General features: G+C 35.2%; 1 protein-coding gene across 1 annotated transcript in view; it reads right to left on the bottom strand.

Annotated features, from left to right (window-relative positions):
• The window catches only part of ADAM7 (ADAM metallopeptidase domain 7), a 65,052-nt gene that overhangs the window by 32,095 nt on the left and 11,616 nt on the right, over positions 1-21,341 (bottom strand). Inside the window, exons 2-4 of the mRNA XM_055144223.1 lie at positions 15,298-15,401; positions 12,010-12,086; positions 1,177-1,255 (exon numbers count right to left, since the gene is read on the bottom strand). Coding sequence (XP_055000198.1) covers positions 1,177-1,255; positions 12,010-12,086; positions 15,298-15,401 — 260 coding nt within the window. The remainder of the gene's footprint in view (positions 1-1,176; positions 1,256-12,009; positions 12,087-15,297; positions 15,402-21,341) is intronic.

Raw genomic sequence — 21,341 nt, 5'->3', positions numbered from 1 at the left:
GGATTGACTCCATGCAAGCCAAATGCCTTAACCCTCTGGCCTGGATATAAATATTCTTTCCTACAAAATTTAGGAGCATATTACTCTGATACTAGCCTCAAAAATGTGACACTTTTCTTTAAAATTGACCTTTCAATCCATCCTAAGCTATCTACCATACTAACCTTCATATCCTATTATCACATTGTCATTCAGTCGTTCATAAAATATTTGATTATTTTTAAAATTGGGCCTCGTTCTCTGAACATGCCCCTTCATGACTTTCTCTCTGATCACTCCACTTCAATCAAACTGGAATCTTTATTACTGCCTACTTGCTACCCATGATGCTTTATCACTGACTACTTGGTGCTCTGTTGTTACCGTCTGAACAGCTCCTGGCTCGGTGTGATACTTTCCAGGGTCTGCACTATCTCATAATCTCACAGACCATAACCATCCTCCAGATCAAAGTATAGATCTCCTCCTTTTCTTTTTTTTTCTTTTTGGGTCACACCCAGCGATGCTCAGGGGTTACTCCTGGCTCATTCAGAAATTGCTCCCTGGCGGTGCTCAGGGGACCATACGGGATGCTGGGGGGTCTCCTCCTTTTATGCATGAATATTTAGTAAAGTATAATTTTGGTAAGAGAGAGCTAGGTTGTCCATATTTAGAAGGCCCCGGGAGGCACATTTTAGAAACTAGAATTAGATTTTAAAATCAGAATATGCATTCAATGGACAATATTAATGACAAATGAAATAGAGTTTGTTTAGAAAATGAAAGAGCAAATTCAGTGTTAGTGCATCATGACCAAAAAATAGGATGTGAATCACAGGAGGGTCAAAGAGATGGTGGTTTTAACATTCCTTCCTAGACTTAGGTTTTATCTATTTTGTTTGATTATAATCTCATCAGAATCCTTTACTGTTTCTAGAATTAACATTATTTTGGATATGTAGAAGGGAGTTTTGTAAAGAAATACATTAACGGTCATTGATTTTCTTGTTAGGCAGTAATCAATACCCTTTGAGGTCAAAGGGTCATATTTTCTATTCTGGGATCACTGTGTGAAAGTAATTGATGCAGTATTTATTTCTGCTGTTACACTTTTTGAAGCTGATTGTAAATCAGAAGTGAGTTTCAAAATAGCACAGGAAATGACAGTTTCAGAAAAGATAATGTCTCCTAGATTACCATAATCTCAGGATGCCTGGTGATCATCTCTCCATTTGGGGAGTATAATGTTTCACTATAATTTGAGGATAGGAACTCCCTAGAAGAGAAGGTAAAAAGATAATGAGATTTACTCATTCTAAAAAGTTGACAGATAAAGTCACTTAAGGTTTCTTTTCTCTTTGGTCACACCTGGCGATGCACAGAAGTTACTCCTGGCTCTGCACTCAGGAATTACCCCGGGTGGTGCTCAGGGAACAATATGGGATGCTGGGAATCGAACCCGGGTCAGCCACATGCAAGGCAAATGCCCTACACGTTGTACTATCGTTCCAGCCCCAAAGTCACTTAAGTTTGAGAGAAGTCTTAAGGTAGCTTTCATACTGTAACAAAGTTATTTTATGCTAAAAGTTGTTGAGCAAAAGCAGCCTCATTTACATAAAAATCCATTTAATCTAGTAGACAGTAGAAATGAAATAAAAATATTATGGTAGTTTTAATTAAAAAATCTCAAAAACACGAAGAAAATATTTAAGTAAAATATTTTGCCTTAAGAACCATAATTCATACAAAAATTTTGTCACATATGTCAATGAGTCATATTATGTACCATGCATTTATATATTAATACTTGATATATTAATATTAATATATATGCTAATATATAATGCATAATTAATCTTATATATATTTAACCTAAATTTAGACAAAAGTACATGCATTAGTTGAAATAAATTAGTAAATGTAGAAAAGAACAAAATAAATTGTCCTAAATTTCTGACATAGAGAGAAACATTGCTATTAACATGTAATTTTTATATTGTTTGTTCTTTGGGTCACACCAGCAGTGCTGATGTTTTGGGATTGGTTGCTCTTGGCTTGGTGTTTAGCTGGTACTCCTAGCAGTGTTTGGGGCATGATGAGATGCCCAATATCACACCTTGACCCTAGGCATGCAAAACATGTGAAATAATCCTTTTGAGATATCTCCTTTACACAGTCTTCTTCAGAATTGCATATCACAAAAGTTGAGTACTTGTAGCTTATCTAAAGTGAGAGTCTTATGTAAAACACCCTATTACTACTAAAATAAATAAGAAAACCTATAAGGAAATAGCAGTAATCCTCTTTCTGTGAATCAGAAGAATTCGAAATTTAAAAAGATAATCTTACAAAATCTCTATACAAATTTAATGAGGGCCTTATAAAAATTTCTGCAATATATTTTAAAGACATAAGCAAAATGCTGTTGAAATTTACATGAGTAATAATTCACCCAAATAGCCAAGCAATCCAAAGAAGAAAGAATATGGATGATTTCTCCTTGCCCAGCATCAAACCATGCTCTAAAGTGTTAGAAATCAAGTTGAGTACCGGAATAAAGGTGAGCATTTAGATTAATGAAATAGAACTTAAAGCCTAGAGACAAATTCTTAGGTATACGTACAACAAATCTTTGATAAAAGAAAAAGGAGTATGAAGCAGAGCAAGGAAAACTTCAATAAATGATGTCAGGAAAACTGGTCAGTGATGTGTTTAAAAAAAAAAAGTGCCCATATCCTATCTCACGCTGTACACAAAAATCAATTCAAAATGAACTTGTAATCTTGATATAATATCAAAATTCATATGCTGCATTGAGGAAAACACAAGCAGACCCCTTCATGACATTGAATCTATAGACTTCTTCAGTAACTCAATGAAACTGATCATGTCATTGAAGTGAAAGTGAACAAATGCAATTACATCAAATTAAGAATCTTCTGCACTATAAAAGAAATTGCACATAGAAGGAAAAGACACTTCCAAAGATTGGGAGAAAATGTTTGCCTACCACTCATCTCACAAAGATAAATAAAGCACTTGTAAAATCAACAACAAAAATAAACAACCCCATGAAAAATAGGGAAAAGAGAGAATTTTCTCAAAAACACATACATACATAATGAAGATGACCAATAGTTATCTGAAAAATATTCTCTGTATTACTTATCATCAAAGAAGTACAAATCAAAACACTATCACCTCACACCAATGAGCCTGGTTCATATGAGATTGAACAACAACAAAAAAAAACAGTGCTGGGTTAGAGATAGCACAGTGGGTAAGAAACTTGCCTTACACACAATTGACCTGGCTTCAATTACCAGCATCTCAAACCAGAGCACCACCAGGACTGATTTCTGAGTGCAGAGCTCATAGTAGCCCCTCAGTATTGCAGGGTGTGGCAACAAAATAAAGCAAAAAAACAAACAAAAAACAATAACCAGTGTTGTTGTAGATGTAAAAATAAAGGAACCCTCACCCTCTAGTTGTTGGAATGTCCAACTTCTTCGGAATACAATAGATATTTATATGTAGCACTGTAGCACTGCCATCCAGTTGCTAGATTACCATCAATTTGCTCAGAGGGCACCAGTAACAACTCCATTGTGAGAATTGTTCTTACTGTTTTTGGCATATCGAATATGCCACAGGTAGCTTGTCAGGCTCTGCCATGCAGGCAGGGTACTCTCAGAAGCTTGCCGGGCTCTCTGAGAGAGACTGAGGAATTGAACCCAGGTCGTCTGCGTGCAAGGCAAACGCCCTATCCTCTGTGCTATCGCTCCGGCCCAAGATATTTCTCAAAAATAAAAAAAAATTAACCTTTTATATGACCAAAATTCCACTTCTAGGCATATACCCAGGGTCGAAAATTTTATTCTATAGAGAAATTTGAAGCTTCTATGTTCATTTCAACACTATTCAGAGTAGTCAAAATTTGAGGGAAAAAAAGTCTCCAAGAACAGATGATTGAAAAAGAAACTAGTATATAAATACAAGGGAATACTACTACTTGGCCATAAGAAAAATAGAAATGAATCAATTTGGCACCAAACTAATGTAACTGAAGTGTAACATGCTCGGTAAAGTCATCTAGAAAGACTGACACTTAATGATCTCTTTCCTATGTGAGATATAAAGGAACATTTTGGGCAATAAAATCAGTCAAAGACAACATTACCTGAGATATGGCTTGGAAAACTGGGCTTACCCAGGGTGGCAGGGATGGTGTGGGTAATGGGAGAGGAGCCTGAGACAATTCTGATATAGGGTGTGGTGTTGGAATGTAGAATGCATGCCATTAACAATGTTATAAATCACAGTGCTCCAAATAAATTGAGAATAAATCAGTAAGCATTAACTAATGTGGACAAGGAAACAAAATAGAGGAATTTAAGATACATGTCGGATAATATAAAAAGGACTTATTACTAATATGTCAAAAGAAGAGAATGGTATTGCAAACAAGCTAAAAAGATGGAGAGACGTTGGCTAAAACTTTATCCAGTTTGGGGAAAGACATAAATCATTGTCCATTAAATAAAACGTGAGCAGGATAAATACGAAGAATATATGCTCAATATTGTCAAGTTTCAAATTATTAAAAACAATGGCGTGCCTTTAAAGTAGTGAAAGAAAACAACATGCCCTTTATAGGGAAAGAGAGTTTAAAAAATATATATTACTGTTGACCTCTTATTTGAAGATTATAAAAAAACTAAAGATGTGCAAACAACATCAAAAAGTTTCCTCTTTTGTTTTTGGTTGGGGGCTATACCCAGCTGTGCTCAGGGATTACTCCTAACTCTGCTCAAGGATTACTTCTGATGGTGCTAGGGTACCTATTTGTGGTATTAGGAATCCAGACTCGAGTTGGCTGTGTGCAAGGCAAGGCGTTTCTTGCTGTGCTATATCTCTGGCTCCACCAATATCTTATCAAAAGAAATTAAATGTCTAGGTGCCAGGAATATGGCCAATGAACTGGAGAGCATGCGCTGCACAGTAGGCCAGTTTGATAGCCAGTAAAGGAGTACAACTAGGCGTAACTCCAAAGCATAAAGTCAGAGTACCCCTGGGTTTGATTTCCCCCAAATTTGACAAACAAAAGAATTAATTTTTAATATACAATTAAATACCCCATATATGCAACCTATAATGAATAAAAGCAAAATAAAGTCCTTTTAAGACAAAAAAATAAATAAATATCCGGCAGCAAATTTTTTTTTCTTAATGAGAAAAGCAATTTTCCTAGAGTAAAGGAAATGACAATATAAAGAAGATTGGAACAAATTAATCTATAAGAAAGAAATGGTAACTGTGTGAGCAAAAATATGATAATTTCACTTAATTTTTAAGACATATATGTATGCCTTCAATAAATTATAATTGTCTTGATATTGATACTGTATATTGCTGTACATGCATAAAATTATAAATTAGGAGCAGCGGGTGTAGATCAATCTGTGATTACATTGTTTATATGTTTTATATGAAATAATGTTTCATCAACAATAAATAACAGCGAAATGCATTTTGCAAGTTTCTAAATAAAAGTTAAAATTTGAGGGACTGGAGCGATAGCACAGCAGATAGAGTGTTTGCCTTGCACGTGGCCGACCTGGGTTCGATTCTCAGCATCTCATATGGTCTCCTGAGAACCGCCAAGAGTAATTCTTGAGTGCATGAGCAAGGAATAACCCCTGTGCATTGTTGGATGTGACCCAAAAAGCAAAAAAAAAAAAAAATTAAATTTGAAGTGAAGAGATGATGCTAAAAAATTAGTAAGGGGACTTGGAGAGAGAGTACAGTGGATAGGACACTTATTTTGCATAGGACAGACCTGGATTTGACTCCAAGCACCCTACATGGTCCTCCAGAACCTGATTTCTGAACACACAGTCAAAATTAAGTCCTGAGCTCTGCTGAGTGTGGCCCCCAAATAATAAATAAATAAATAATCAGCAGAGTTAAAATTAATTAAATAGTGCAAGTACCTGAAGAATTCATTCAGACCAGAGGAACACAAAGTAAAACAGAAATTTAGTATTAAATGCAAGGCATGAAGTGTGATGTCAACTGCTAATAAATGAAACACCTAATTAGAAAAATCAGAGTATAAGATCATCAGAATTCATTTAAAAGCAAGATCCCATTCCTGTAAATCTTAAAGTGATATATTTTAAATATAAAAAAAAAACGAAGTTTGAGATGAATGAATAAAAATCAGCTAATTAGGTAAATTGTAGATATATGAAAAAGGAGTTAAACTGTATTAATATCAGGGAAAGGACTTCTCAGAAGAAAATTCCACAGGAAATAATGTTGAAAGAACTGATTTATAGAAAAAATAGGGAAAAAAATCTAAATAAGACGTAACTGCCTAACAGCTTCAGACAAATATTTGTATATTTGTCTGAAGACAAATATTTGTATATTTTTTAAATATTTTAAAGTTTTATTTACTTTTTGCTTTTGTGCCACGCACAGAGGTCTTTAAGCCTTAATCCTGGCTCTGCATTCAGGGAGCACTCCTGATGGAAATCAGGGGACTGAATAAGTTGCCAGAGAATAGGCCCAAGTAGACCTCATGCAAGGCAAGTGTCCTTCTGGCTGTATTATGGCACTGGCCACAAATAATATGTGGAATAATATTATAATAATAATAAGCAGAAATTTCAAAATTTAAATATTTATGGGACTCTTAGAATTGAAATAATCTCTAGACAAGAAAAGTAAGTAAAATTAGAATATCTATATTATCCTACCAATCACTTTGACTTTAATGTTTCTTTAGAATACTCCACCAAACAACTGTGAAATATTCTTATAAGTGATGGTGGCATGTTTACCAAGTTAGAACATATATTTTGTTGTAAAAAATTGCAATTAATTTAACAATGATATAATACAATTTGTACTCTAAATAAACATATAATTGAAGGAGAAAATGAGAAAATTTTGACAGGAATTATATTTAAAAATCTCTCCAGTTTTCACACTCAAATTATCCATAAAAGAGATTAGAACATGTTTTGATGTAATCATTAATATTATAATGTATCTCTGCAATGCTCCTAATTAACATTTGAAAAACACAGCTTTAAGTACTTAGAGAAGATAAGATATTGCATAAACAGGTAAAAGCAAACACTCAATCATAGAATGATGAGATAATAAAGATGATTGAATGAACAAGTGAAATAGACAAACAATAGCAACAATTAAAACAGCAAATTTTATATAAAGAGTTCAACAACTTGATAAACAATTTTGACTGGTCAAGAAAAATAAAGAGATATCAAAATCTCAAAATTAGAAATTATAGTGGGGTCAAAACTAAAGATACTATGAATATCAAGATAATAAGAACAATTATTATTATAAAGCACTCTATGCCAGGGGCTGGAAATAGTACAGTGGTAGAGCATTTGCCTTGCACATATTTGACCCAGGTGTGATCTCTGGCCTCTGAAATGGTTCCCTTAGCACTCCCAGAAGTAATTTCTGATTACAGAGTCAGAATTAATCCCTGAACAATGCCAGGTTAGACAGAAATAGAAAAAAATAATACTAATAGGGAAGTGGGCTGGAGCGATAGCACAGCTGGTAGGGGGTTTGCCTTGCACACGGCTGACCTGGGTTAGATTCCTCTGCCCCTCCTGGAGAGCCAGGCAAGCTACCGAGAGTATCCCGCCTGCACGGCAGAGCCTGGCAAGCTACCTGTGGCGTGTTCAATATGCCAAAAACAGTAACAACAAGTCTCACAATGGATTTGTTACTGGTGCCCACTAGAGCAAATCAATGAGCAATGACAGTGACAGTGACAGGGACAATAAGGAAGCACTCTATGCCAAAAATTTAACTATTAGGTAACATAAATATTTTTCATCTCAAAATTACAGCTTAAAAAATAATTAAGCAGGGGATGTGCACGAGATCTCGGGAGGGGGGTGGTACTGGTGCCTCTCTCCACTGAGATGTGACCTGAGTGGCCACAAGTGTGCGACCTCTCTGTTGCTGGATGACCAACTAAACTACTTTTGGTGCCAGCAGCTTCTTGCAGAAATGTCTCTAGACTGCGAACTAAGCCTTGGACCCATGCTGTCCCAGGAGGGAAAAGGTTTTTCTCTCAGGTTTTCCTTTCAAGGGGTGGGGGGAGGGGTGGCGACCGCCATCTTATAAGGACCACTAAAGAGAGGTACAAGCTTGCAAGATGCAATTTCTGGCAGAAATTTCCCTGGTCTTAGTTACTAAAATACTAAAATACAGAAATCCAAAACCACACAGCCTCATATCTCTTCATTCTCAGCAATGGAAAACAAATTATCAAATGCTTCCTTTTCAAGATTTCTGATCTGGGGGGGGGAACTCCAAACAATAATAGTGAGGTTTTTTCTGGAAATATTGAATGTAATCAAAGTAAAGAGAAATTAAAGTGAAAATTATGAGCTACACAGGTAGGGGGTCGGGGTGGGATAGGGGTATACTGGGGTTCTTGGTGGTGGAATATGAGCAGTGGTGAGGGGATGGGTGTTCGATCATTGTATAACTGAGTATGATGTAAGCCTGAATGCTTTGTAGCTTTCCACATGGTGATTCAATTAAAAAATAAATAAATAAAATAAAATATCACTAAAAAGTAATTGAGCAAAATACAAAATCTAAAGAACTCTCTGGGAGTAAAGGTTAACCATTTATAAATAATGAAAATGTTGGGACTGAGAGGTAGTACAGAAGGTAAGATTCTTGCTTTGCTGTGCCTAACCTGAATATGGTCCTCTGAGTATCAGGAGGACTGATTCCTGGGCAAAGGGACAGGAGTAAGCCCTGAGCTCAGTTGGTTGCTTTTGTTTTCAAATTATTAACTGTTAACAGATTTACAATAGTAAAGCAAAGGTGACCTAGGCAATGTTCGCACTGGATGAATAAACAATCTGATTCAACATGTTGGACCTGTAAATTTTCACTTTTTGTTCTTAATACCTGATCAAATAAGTATCCCAGATGTTTATAACTTTAGTAAAAAAAATTCATAGGATAAATACAAAACAAAGTAGTTTTCTTGTCTTATGGTTGAGTAATATTCCATTGCATACCATTGTTTCTTTATCCAGTTTCCTATTCTTGGACACAATTTGACTCCAGATTTTGACTATTGTGAATAGAACTACAAAGAACATAGGGGTGCAAATGTCTTTTCTCCATTTTATTTTTTTGGCCCTTGGAAGGTATTCTAAATAATAAAAGATAAAATCATGCAATTTGCTGCTATTGGAATATATCTAGAAAGTTTAATACTGGATGAAGTTAGTCAGATAAAGAGAATGACACAGATCTCTTATATAAGGGATAAAGAAGCATAATGGAGGAATAATGAATAACCAAAGACAGTGGAAACAAAGACTTTGAGAACTAATGTTCGGTAAGAAACAGCCACTTGGGGGAAGGAGAGAAAAAGGGAGCAACAATGATGGTGGAGGAAGTGTTCAACCAGGAAGAGGAGGTGGTGCTGAAAGGTGGTAAAATGTTATGCCTGAATCCCTATTAGTAACAGTATTTTAAAACACAGGGAAAAATACTTCACTGTGTCACTGTATCACTGTCATCCTGTTGTTCATTGATTACTCAAGCAGGCACCAATAATGTCTCTATTCCTCCCAGCCCTGAGATTTTAGCAGCCTCTCCTTACTCGTCTTTCCCAATGATTGGAGGCTTTTTCACTGTCAGAGGAATGAGACCCATCGTTACTGTGTTTGGCATATCAAGTATACCACGGGTAGCTTGCCAGGCTCTGCCCATGCGGGTGGGATACTCTCAGTAGCTTACCGGGCTCTCCAAGAGGTGTATATATATATATATATATATATATATATATATATATATATATATGTATATATCTGTATATATAAAACTCTCTATGATTTGTTGCCTACTGTCTGAACTCCATCAAATATGGTGTGGTAATTATGGAAAATGGGTAGAAAGTGTCTTATAATGTGTCCGGAAAGTGGCCTGGAGCATGGCGGCGGTTGGGTAGTGGAGGTCGGCTGCTAGGGCTAGGTTCCTTGGGGCAGGGAGGGTTCTCACACACCCCCACCTGGTACTCACCAAATTTAAACAGCCTGGCATGGAGTCCTGAGCAAAATACTTATATTAGAAAAAAAATTCTCTCACAGTCAAACTGACTGGTGGGAAGCAAACAGGGGGCAGGTCCTTGGTAGAGAGAGGTTAACTCTGATGAAGGGATTGATGTCGAAACATTGTATACCTGTAACCACTTTTTACTTTATTAAAACACTGTGAATTGCAAAATTATTCACAACTAGGTTTTTGACATACAATGGTCCATCACCAATCCTGCCACCAGTGTCAACTTCCCTCCAACAGGGTCCCAGCTTTCCTCTCCTACTTGTCCCCTACCCAGAGGTCCAGCCTGCCACGTTAACAAGCAACTTTTAAATTTGATTATACAAGTTTACAGCTCGTGGTATCAGTGTTGTTGACTCTGGTTTGGAATTTTAGCTCTATCTATTCCTTAACTTGGCCAATGTACCTGAATTGCCTTGAGCCCTGCCTCCATTGCTTCTCATTTATCTCTTTTTGCTCTTCCCTCCCTTCATTCTATTTCTTTTCATTTCTTCCCTATATTCTGGGACCAAAGGTGATCAAGACACCCCATAAATCATTGTATTTCCTCATTCAGTTACTCTAAATACGACATATAAGTGATATCCTATGCTTATTGTTCTTCCTCTGGCTTATTTCATTTAACATGGTATCTACAAATTCCATCCATGACATAGCAAATTGCGTAACTTCACTCCTTACATCTGTGTCATAGTAATCCATCATGGATATATATCTCAATACCACATCTTCATGATACACTGAGATGTTGTTGGACACCTAGGTTGGATCCAAATTTTAGCCATTGTACTGAGTGTTGCAGTAAATAGAGCTGTCATATGTACTTTAGAATAATTTTTTTCTATCTTGAAGGTAGATACCAAAAAATGGAATTGCTGGGTGATAAAGTAGATCAATTTTAAGTTTACTGAGAACCTTTCATACTGTTTTCCATACAAACAAAATTCTCACAGCAGTGGTGACTAAATAAACTTTAAAAAAATTTTAAAGAAGTAGTTATGTAAAAAGATACTTCTCTCAGATTGTGAAGGCTTAGTGATTTGGGATATTAATTTTATAGAACTAAAGGGATAGCTAGAGTTATTAAAGATATGAATATCAGATTAAGCTGCATCACATGCATAGAGCTATTGTGTCTAGAAATGAACCCATGGAAATCAATGAAAATTGAGCAATAGTGAAAACAGTGAAGAGAATTATTGAAGAGAATTTAAGAGCATTAGAATGATTTAGTTTATAAGACGTAACAATGTAGTAATGTTTCCCTAGTTCTCATCTTACTCTCCCAAAGAACTTTGTTTTATATGTTTTAAGTAACCTAGAAAAAACTTTAGAAATGCTTTTATAAACAGCCTGCCTTCCTTCCCTCCCTCCCTCCTTCCCTCCCTTCCTCCCTCCTTCCCTCCCTCCCTCCCTCCTTCCCTTCCTCCCTTCCTCCCTCCCTTCCTCCCTCCCTTCCTTCCTTCCTTCCTTCCTTCCTTCCTTCCTTCCTTCCTTCCTTCCTTCCTTCCTTCCTTCCTTCCTTCCTTCCTTCCTTCCTTCCTTCCTTCCTCCCTTTCTTCCTTTCTCCCTTGCTTTCTCTCCCCTCTCTCTCTCTTTCTTCCTCCTTTACTCCCTTCATCTCTTTCTCTTTCTATCTTTTTTGTGACATTGATTGATGAATATTTTCTTAGAGTGAAGCTGAAATAATACCAGTACCCAAACTTTCGAGTAATTTGTGGAGAACATTGTATAAAATTATTTAGTCATTGATAAAATGGAATTACAGTGAAGAGCAAAAATTTAGATTGTACCTAGACAACATTCACTTTACCAGCAGTTTTTATAAAAACTGGAATGCTGTAATAGGCTAAACTTAAATTATTAGATAAAAATAGAACTCACCTTGATCTTATAAGATGAAGTATTAAGATTTTTTTATTTATTCTTAATTCATACAGCAATTCATCTTCATAAATTTCCTGAAAACAATGTTCATTGTGCTCAGTTAGTAGGTGGGGCAGACAGTGAGGTAAATGGAGAAGAAATTTCAGCTCTCATAGTTCACCCAGCAACTTCTAGTAGGAGCGTCTACAAAATACAAACTACTGATAAAACTAAATTTTCAGGGGCTGGAGCGATAGCACAGTGGGTAGGGCATTTGCCTTGCACTCGACCGCCCTGGGTTCGATTCCCAGCATCCCATATGGTCCCCTGAGCACCACCAGGGATAATTCCTGAGTGCAGAGCCAGGAGTAACCCCTGTGCAGAGCCAGGTGTGACCCCCCAAAAAAACACACCTAAATTTTCAACTTTTAATTAAAATTTTTATGGGAATTTTTCTAATTATAAAATTTGAAAAATTAAAACTATATTTTCCCTTATCTATCCCCTTACAGTCTCCACCCTGAATGTTTTTTTTTGTGGGGGGTGGTCACACCCAGTGATGCACAGAGGTTACTCCTGGCTCATGCACTCAGGAATTACTCTTGGCGGTGTTGGGGGGACCATATCAGATGTTGGGAATTGAATTAGGGTCTTCCACATGCAAGGCAAATGCCCTACCTGCTAAACTATCGCTCTGGCTCCCTCACCACCCTGAATGTTTGATTTATCTATTTTTACAGTTTCTAGTTTGTTAAGTAGTCTACTTTTTCATGTAAAATGTTAATATTTTTCTTTTTAAAAAGTTTTTTCTACAACCCTGTGTTTTACTAAGTTGTTCATAATAGAGTTGTTACAGGCATTAAATGTTTCAACACCAATCCCACCACCACTGTGATCTACTCTCCACCAGTGTCCCCAGGACCCACCACCCCCAGTCTGCCCACTGACAAGCACAATCAAATTTACTTCATATTGTTTGTTACAACACAAAGGCAAATGGATTGATAAAATCTTAGCTCAATAGCAATCAACTTTCGATGATGATAGTATCTAACACTGGTGTTACTCACGTCCTTGTCTGAGGATCTCCTGTGCTAATTAGTGCTCTGAGTCTTTTGCGTTATTATTTAGGTTTATAGAGCTTGGTGGATTTCTAAATAACTTTCTAATCAAGTTGACTGTGATACTGCTGAGCTGTGAAAATTTGAAGGTTCTGCAGCAGTATATGTGGCCATGTAGTTCATGAGCTATCTGGAAAAATTTGGTGGCCTGGGCATTTGATGAGGTTCTGCTGTAGAGCTGGGATGTTTCTAAGCCAGGGGGTGTCAGGTATGGTTTGGGTTGCTGGGCCTTCTGGCATAAAAGAGAGTCTTCCTGTCCCCATTCCAAGAAGACGCCCAGGTTCTCAGCCTGGCTCAGTCTGCCTGGGTGGTTGGGTAGAATCCTGTCGTCTTGGAGCTATGATCCTGGGCCCTTTCTCTGCCAGCAAGATGCCAGTTACGGGCTTCTGGGTGATGGAACCTTCATTGTCGTTAGAATGTCATTGTCAAAGGCATGGAAAATATTTATATCTATTATTAAATACTTCCAGGTAATTCTGAAGGAAAATATTAAAATTTAGAATTCCAACACCAGCATATGGTGTTTGTTTGATTGTCTAAGTATTATAATGAATGCAAATCTCTAAGGTAACGAAGTAATATCTTAGTGTAAAAAATGTCTCCTCTGATGGCAATTGCCTTAGGAATTTTTCTTTATTTGTAATAAATGAATTTATAGTTAATGTACTTTCACTATGTTTCTTTTGTGGAATTTTATCTCTGTGTTTCATGAAAGTTATTATTTACAAATTCATATATTTTTCATATTAATTTAGTTTATGTTTACTCATTTATTACAGATGTAGAAATTAAATGGAAAATTCAGTGGGTGCAATATAGAGGTTCACTGAATTCATGGAAGTCACAGCTCCCTATGAAGAAATTCAATTAAATATATTGTATTAAATATACTATGCATATAATATACTAAAATTTAATTTAATATATTACATATATCATAATAGAAAAAATGCATTTTTTTCAAAAACGGAAGTATTTTAAAGGAGAAATCAGAGTAAGGAACTACTTACTTAGTTTGCAAAAATACTGAAGTAAGATGGAGCTTGATACATTTGATGAACTGTCAGAAGTTCAATAAATGCTGAAAATCAGTTTTAAGTTGAATAGAGTAAGAACTAAAAAGATAGATAGGAACCATATCATGCACACTTTAGTAGGATAGTTAAAAGGATTCGGATCGAGGTTAAAAGCAGAAAAATCAAAGATTTTGCTAGAGAAGTGCTGGAGTATTTTAGATGGCTTACTTCTGGATAATAAAATAGCAGAAATCATTGCTTTAGGCAAGAAAATAATTTATACTGCTGGCCTAATACACAACATTTATGAGGGGGGGCAGAAGGAATAAAGAGCATAGATCATGTCAAGCTAGAACATACAAAGTGTGATGATTGAAGAGTAAAACCAAAGAGGTCAAGAGTTATTGCAGTTTATAGTTTATTTGTGACATTGCCAAAATGAGCCTCTTCTAACATAGAATTTTGAGGGAGGGTGGAAGGGGCATCTTGTATTTGTTGCATGTAAGCGGTTTATGACTTAGGAGATTTTTCTTATTATAATTTTCACATCGAATTAGAAGTTTATTTTAAGGACAGAATTTGCAGATAAAAACAGCTCTCAGTAATTTTTTTAAAGGGTTTCTCATTTTACAACACAATGAACTGTATGAGCTCTGTGTGTGTGTGTGTTTGTGTGTGTCTGTGTGTACTTGTGTGTGTAACAGGAATAGTACAAATTTTGTGGAATTTGAATTAATGGAATCTTCACATTTAACTGGAAATTTTAAAGTGACACCCTTTGTTTGTTTGCTTTTTTTTTTTTTTTTAGGAGTTGGGGCACCTGATTGTACTCAGGCTGAGCTCAGGGATAATTTCTGATGGGCTCCAGAGAACATAATGGTGCCTGGATCTAACCCTAACCCGGGCCAGCAGCATTCAAGGTAAGAGGTTTACCCACTGTACAATCCGTCCAGTTCCTAAAATGACATCCTTTAAAATGCAAATTTCACTGATTTTGTTTTCTAATCTGTCAAGGGCTTGCTTCCTCCACTTGCTTCTTATCCTCAATTGTTAGCCCAGGACCAGTGTGAACTGGAGTTTTCAGAAAACAAATTTAAGCTTTTGTTTGCTTCTGATTGGAACCAGAACTTGCTTTCTATGTGGCTTAATTGTTATATCAAAATCACTACCTGAATGTCATTGTCCTGGATGTACCCAACATCTCGTTTATGTATCAGAGGAAGCCTTTTAGGAACAACCAGCTCTCGACTCTGCTCTCCGAGAATTGCCTGTTCTGGAAGGAAACACAGGAAAGAAAATATAGCTGACATTGATGTTTAGCCACAGAGTGTGTGGATAATAGAATTATTCTCACAGAGTTCCACTGCTGTCAATAAACTGCCACCTAAGACACTGAGGAAAAGTGTTCTGAATTTATTGGCAAAGGAATTATCTAGACCAACAGTTCACATTTACAAAAATATAACAAGTCTCCAAAGTACACAAAAAATATTCAGGACCCTTCATCTTCTTTTCACTTCGTCCTCTTATGTTTCTTATTTCTGTCTCTGGATTCTACCTTCTGTCAATGTCTATTCCTGTAAGGAACTGCTGCAAAATAAGTTATTGATTACTTCTTCTAAAAACATTTGAATTTGAGGTATTCACTCTACATATAATGATTTTATATTTAGATATAAGGATTTTAAAGTAAAATATAAGGATTTTAATAATCAATGGTATTTTAGATAGCATTGAATTTATGCTAAGAATAATAAACACATTTCTAATCACATTGTTAGCTATCTGAGATTATTTCTATTTCACTGTCACTGTCATCCCGTTGCTCATCGATTTGCTCGAGTGGGCACCAGTAACATCTCCATTTTGAGACTTGTTGTTACTGTTTTTGACATATTGAATACGCGACAAGTAGTTTTCCAGGCTCTGCCCTGTGGGTGAGATACTCTCAGTAGTTTGCAAGGCTCTCTGAGAGGGGCGGAGAAATTGAACCCAGGTCGGCCGCATGCAAGGCAAATGTCCTGCCAGTGTGCAATCTATTTATCTCACTAAAATGTGTTATAGAGCAGTGTAAGATTTTAGAATCTGCTTATATTAATAAAAATTTTTATCAGTGTATTATCTATGTGACCATATTTAATCTCTCTATATTTAGATATCAATCTCAATTTTCTTACCAATAATGTGGAATTAAGTATAATGATTGTAATGATTTTGTAATGCCAGTGAACCCAGAGCCTTAAGCATGTGTGACATGAGTTCCGCTGCTGAGCCACATCCCTCACTCCATAAACAGTTTAATCTTAGCAATGGCTAACATGGTACCTGATACATGAAGAGTTTTAGTAATTCATATTTCCTTCTCTTTTTCATTATAGGTCAGAGTCCTTGAGAATCTTATAGAACAACAGAACTGATCAGCTTATGATTTTATCATTTTCATCATATAATATGTGGCTAAAGAAGATACCACATAGCATAGTAAGAAAATCCCCAATAAACGTTGAAGACATACCTTTAGTCAGAGAAATGAGTAAGATCATGAAAAATGAAATCCCAGGAAACATTTTGATTCTCATAGAAGAGTACTTGAAGAAAGATATCCAAGCTCTTTATCCCTGCTTTCACAAGGATGAAGAAACAAATTGACTTTGATCTAGCAGAAGGAAATGTTCCTTGACCCTGTTACACAATTTGTGAGGTGCTTGATCTAAAACCTGGACCGTGAACAATATGTACCAATTAAAACCAACCACTGAGGGATGATGGTAAAGGTGGACTGAGCAAAGATGAGGTTATATATATATATGTATATGCATATACATAGTATATGCATATGTATATGTATATATAAATGATTTCAGACATATGATAGATTAAAAAATTAAATTGCATAGCTTAGAGAAGTCATTAAAACTTTTTAGTAGAAAATGTTCTATTTATGTAGATTATCAAGTGTAGTAATTGTTAAAGAAGTTATAAAGATAATAGAAATATTGAAAAGAGTTATGACAGATATAATGAATTAATTTAGGTTAAAAAAACTCTTGGGAGCCAGGTGATAGTTCTTACCTGAGTTTGACCCCAGAACTCTATAATTCCTTAGTAGAGTCAGGAGTAATCCCTTAGCACAGAAACAGGAGTAAACCCTGAACACCACTTGGTATGCCCCTCCCGCTCCAACAAAATTAAATAAATAAAAAGAAAAAGAAAAAGGTTGTGAAATATATGGAACAAATTTAACCAAAAAATGAGGGTAACTATTCCAATGTAGAAATCATGCAAATTAATACCAAAACAAAATCATTAATAAAAAAATATACAAAGAATTTACATAAAACTATTGCTTAATTTCCCTTGTTTTATTATAATGGATAAACATTTGTTAAATATGTTTTTTATTCTCCCTATCTCATATTTTAATATTCCCATAAACTAAAATAATTTATATTAACTGGAATATTCCATTTTTATATTTATACAAGCTTATCTTTTCCTTTTAAAAATATTCTGCCCTTAATTCTATATCCCACTACTTCCTACCATAACCTTATTTAGTCTCTCCATTTATATTTTAATTAAACCTCTCAGTCTTATCTATACTTTTTGTGAATTTTATAGTGTTCAGCTCACACTGAATACATTCCATTCTGGTATCTCTGTAATTTTAAGAGCTTGACTACACTTTTTGTAATTACTTCTACACTTTGTATTTAGTCAAAAAGGGGTTTAAGTACAACATCTTTGTCATAGTGATAGTCTAAGTGTTAAACAACTTTGAGCTGACAGTCAATCTTACTTTCCATAGTTGATTTGCTCTAGTTGTTAGATTATTTCATAGTCTTAGAGTTGCCTCATCTATTTAAACCTTTTTCCTTACCCTTGGATTACGACTTCTTTTTTTCACTGATAGAAATGGAACCATCAGATAAAATATGTCACTTTCTCCATCTAGCTCGCTATAAATTTCTATGGCTGTCGAAACTTCCCATACCTCTAAAGTCTCTGCCATTAATATGTTAGATTCCACTCTTTGATTCCTCATTGCTATCAATCTGGCAATAAATTCTGTTTCATATACATCATCCCAATTGATATCTATCTCCTATATACTCTGCTATATTAGTATCATAGTAGTCTATAATATATATAGTTACTGAATGTTATACTAGTCATACCCTGTGCACTTCTCTCTTTGTTTTGTTTTAGTTTACTTAGTAGATTCTTTTCTCAACATTTAAATACTCCAAATCTTTCACTTTAAATGCTGTTTTGCTTTGTTTTGGGAGTCACATTCAGCTGTTCTCAGGGCTCATTCTTGGCTCTATGCTGAAAGATCACTCCTGAAGGTGCTCAGGGAACCATCTATGGTACCAAGGATTTAACCATGTTGACTGTGTGCAAAGCAAGTGTTGTAAGCCCTGTACCATCTCTTGATCCCCCTCTTCTCTTACTTTTTTCCTAAAGTACACTTTAGTAGCAACAAGAGCACAATGGAGGGAGACATGTTATGTCCAGTCATTTTTTTTTCAAAATATTTAAGATTGCCAAGTTAAAAGAGCCAGAACTTTGCACTGATGATTTGATTAGCTTGCTTGGTTCTTGTTGGCCCTCTGAGGGTACTCCCACGTAGTTGGCTTGTCTTTCATCTTCCTACAGTTTCAGATGAAGCATGCTTTTTAAGGTCGGTTGGACAGAACTCAGTATAATTATTAATCATGGTCTTCATTCTTTGCCTCCCATCACCTCCAATTTGATAAACCACTTTCTCAGTGAAAAACCATAACTTGCCTATCTCTTCTAAACTCCCACATCCAGTAACATATTATTTATGACATATGTTGCTTCCATTGCTCAAATTGTTCCTTCCTAAAACTCTGCTTATCTCTATCTATGCTGGTACTTGGGCACCTTTGATTGTTTTGTGTCTATTTTCTTCTTGTTATTATAGACTAGACTAAAAACACTAAAATCTGACATTTTCCATAACTCTGTTCATATCTTAGCAGGCAATATATCTTAAATATATGTATATACTCTATCTATTGCAATTTTCAATAACCAGTTGAAATACTTCAAACACTTGTGCAATACCATTAATTATTATAAAAAATATTTTATTTATTAAATATAGGCAAAGCTTTTGAATACAGACACTACGACTCAGATTTATGTGTCCCCTAGAGGTTTAACAGTATCACCGTTAGCACATTCTTGGGACCCAACAAAAAATAATCTAAGCTGATTAACATCATAACTTTAAGGCTTTATTCAATTCAGTGTACTGGATACATAATAAATATCATATATCTGCTATAACTAAAATCTTTCTACTAAAACTCTCATTGCCCTAAAGTGCAAACTTGTCTGAATTTGATAAGATCTCAGTAGTCTACCAGTTCAAACTCTAGATTGCTTCCCCTCAAATTGTGCTTTGATTAGTTTGATCTACATGTGCTGGTACAAGCAGTGCTTCATTAACCATGACACACAAGCTGGATACAATGTTCAAATCTTTGCCAGAAACTTCCCATGATCAAAGCTGTTTCCTCATAAATAAGGAAGGGAATATTGGCACCAAGACATTCCTTAATTTAGAATGTGAAATCTTGATTTATGCTTGTTAACTCATCTATTTCATAGTAAAATAAAGTGCAGACCCCGAGTATTCATTTTGTTTTAATAATATATTGCATTCATTATTCAGTCAAATTGCAAATAAAACCATTAAATATAAAAAACAAAAGTTACCTACTCAAGGATAACTACTGTTTTATGTCTATTCTCTTGAACAATTGATGAGATTCCCAACATTTTATTTTACCTCTTCATTCTGAGAGAAACAGAGAATATTACAGCAGTATTATTGTTTTAAAATGTCTTAGTGGGTTGGAATGACAGTACAAAATGTAGGGTGCTTGCATTTCACATGGCTGACCTGAGTTCTATCCCTAATAACCAACAACTTACTCCAAAGGCTCACCAGGGAACCTTGAGCACAAAACCAGGAGTAAACCCTGAGCACTAGGAGGTGTGATCTCAAAACTAACTCGATAAAATTAAAATCAAATAAATGTATAAGTAATCAGCATCTGCACATGCAGTTTGAAATTAAGAAATATCAATTCCTTTAAATTCCTTCGAGATGTCATGAAATATAAAAGGATCTTTTTTCCACTGTCTTGGTTGTATTGAGCCTGCTGTCTACTTGTTCCATGGTTAAAAATAGAAATTTTTAGAATTTCTATTTCTAGAAATAGAAATTCAAATGTTTTATGATCTTTCCTCATAAAAATTTCTTCTTTTAAGATCCATGCTGACTTATCTAAAATTATTAAGAGTAATTTACAAGCAAACTATTTTTTCTCACTCCCCATGAAGCCAGGAATCATGCTTTTTGTTTTGTTTTGGGCTTGATAATCATTTTATGTTAGTGGTTGTGGTTTGAACCCCTTAAGTCTTACTTCTACCATATTTCTACCATATACTTTGTTGAATTAACTCTTTTCTCAACTGATAACACAGTTTTAGCAACTGCAATACACTTAGCAGGGTCATTTGTCAGATTCTCACAGAATGATGATTTCCTAGCAGTTTTGAACTCTTTAGCAATAGCATATAATTATGAATTAAAGTGAAATTATTTAACAAGTCAAATGATGTCAAATTTCTTAGAATTCTGATTGGTACAGGAAATTGGGTTCTCAAAAAATGATAAAGGTCAACTAGAATGATGTAAATGGTGATATAATAAAATAGACGAAAAAGAAATAAAATAGATAACAAGGTCAAATAGGACAATGAGAATGCCAAGTAGAATAAATGAGGTTGATTAAGTATCTTAATATAGTGAAGAAGAGGCCAGTTTGCTAGCCTAAGATGATAAAAATTTGTTTTAAGGAAATATGGCTAAAATTTCAAACACAGAAATAGTGTTGATGGATATTTTCTTTCATATAAGAATATCTTAGATGATGGATTATAGTGGGGAAAGAAGAGAATAATTTTTATTGTGTCAGTCTTCTGACCTAGAGGTATAATTTTATCTTAATTTATTTCTCACTCACACTGAAAAATTTTATTTTTAGTCCTGAGATTGAAAAGTTTTATCTTTGGAACTTTACTTGCTAGACAAAGATAATCTCTGCTGTAACTAATATTAGATATTAACTATGAATATTTATAACCTACTCTTTGAAAGGTAGATCTGTGA

This window comes from Sorex araneus, chromosome 7 (assembly GCF_027595985.1).
Source record: "Sorex araneus isolate mSorAra2 chromosome 7, mSorAra2.pri, whole genome shotgun sequence".
Taxonomy (NCBI): Eukaryota; Metazoa; Chordata; class Mammalia; order Eulipotyphla; family Soricidae; genus Sorex; species Sorex araneus.
The sequence above is the reverse complement of the archived record's forward strand: the minus strand, read 5'-3'. Positions and strand labels throughout refer to the sequence as shown.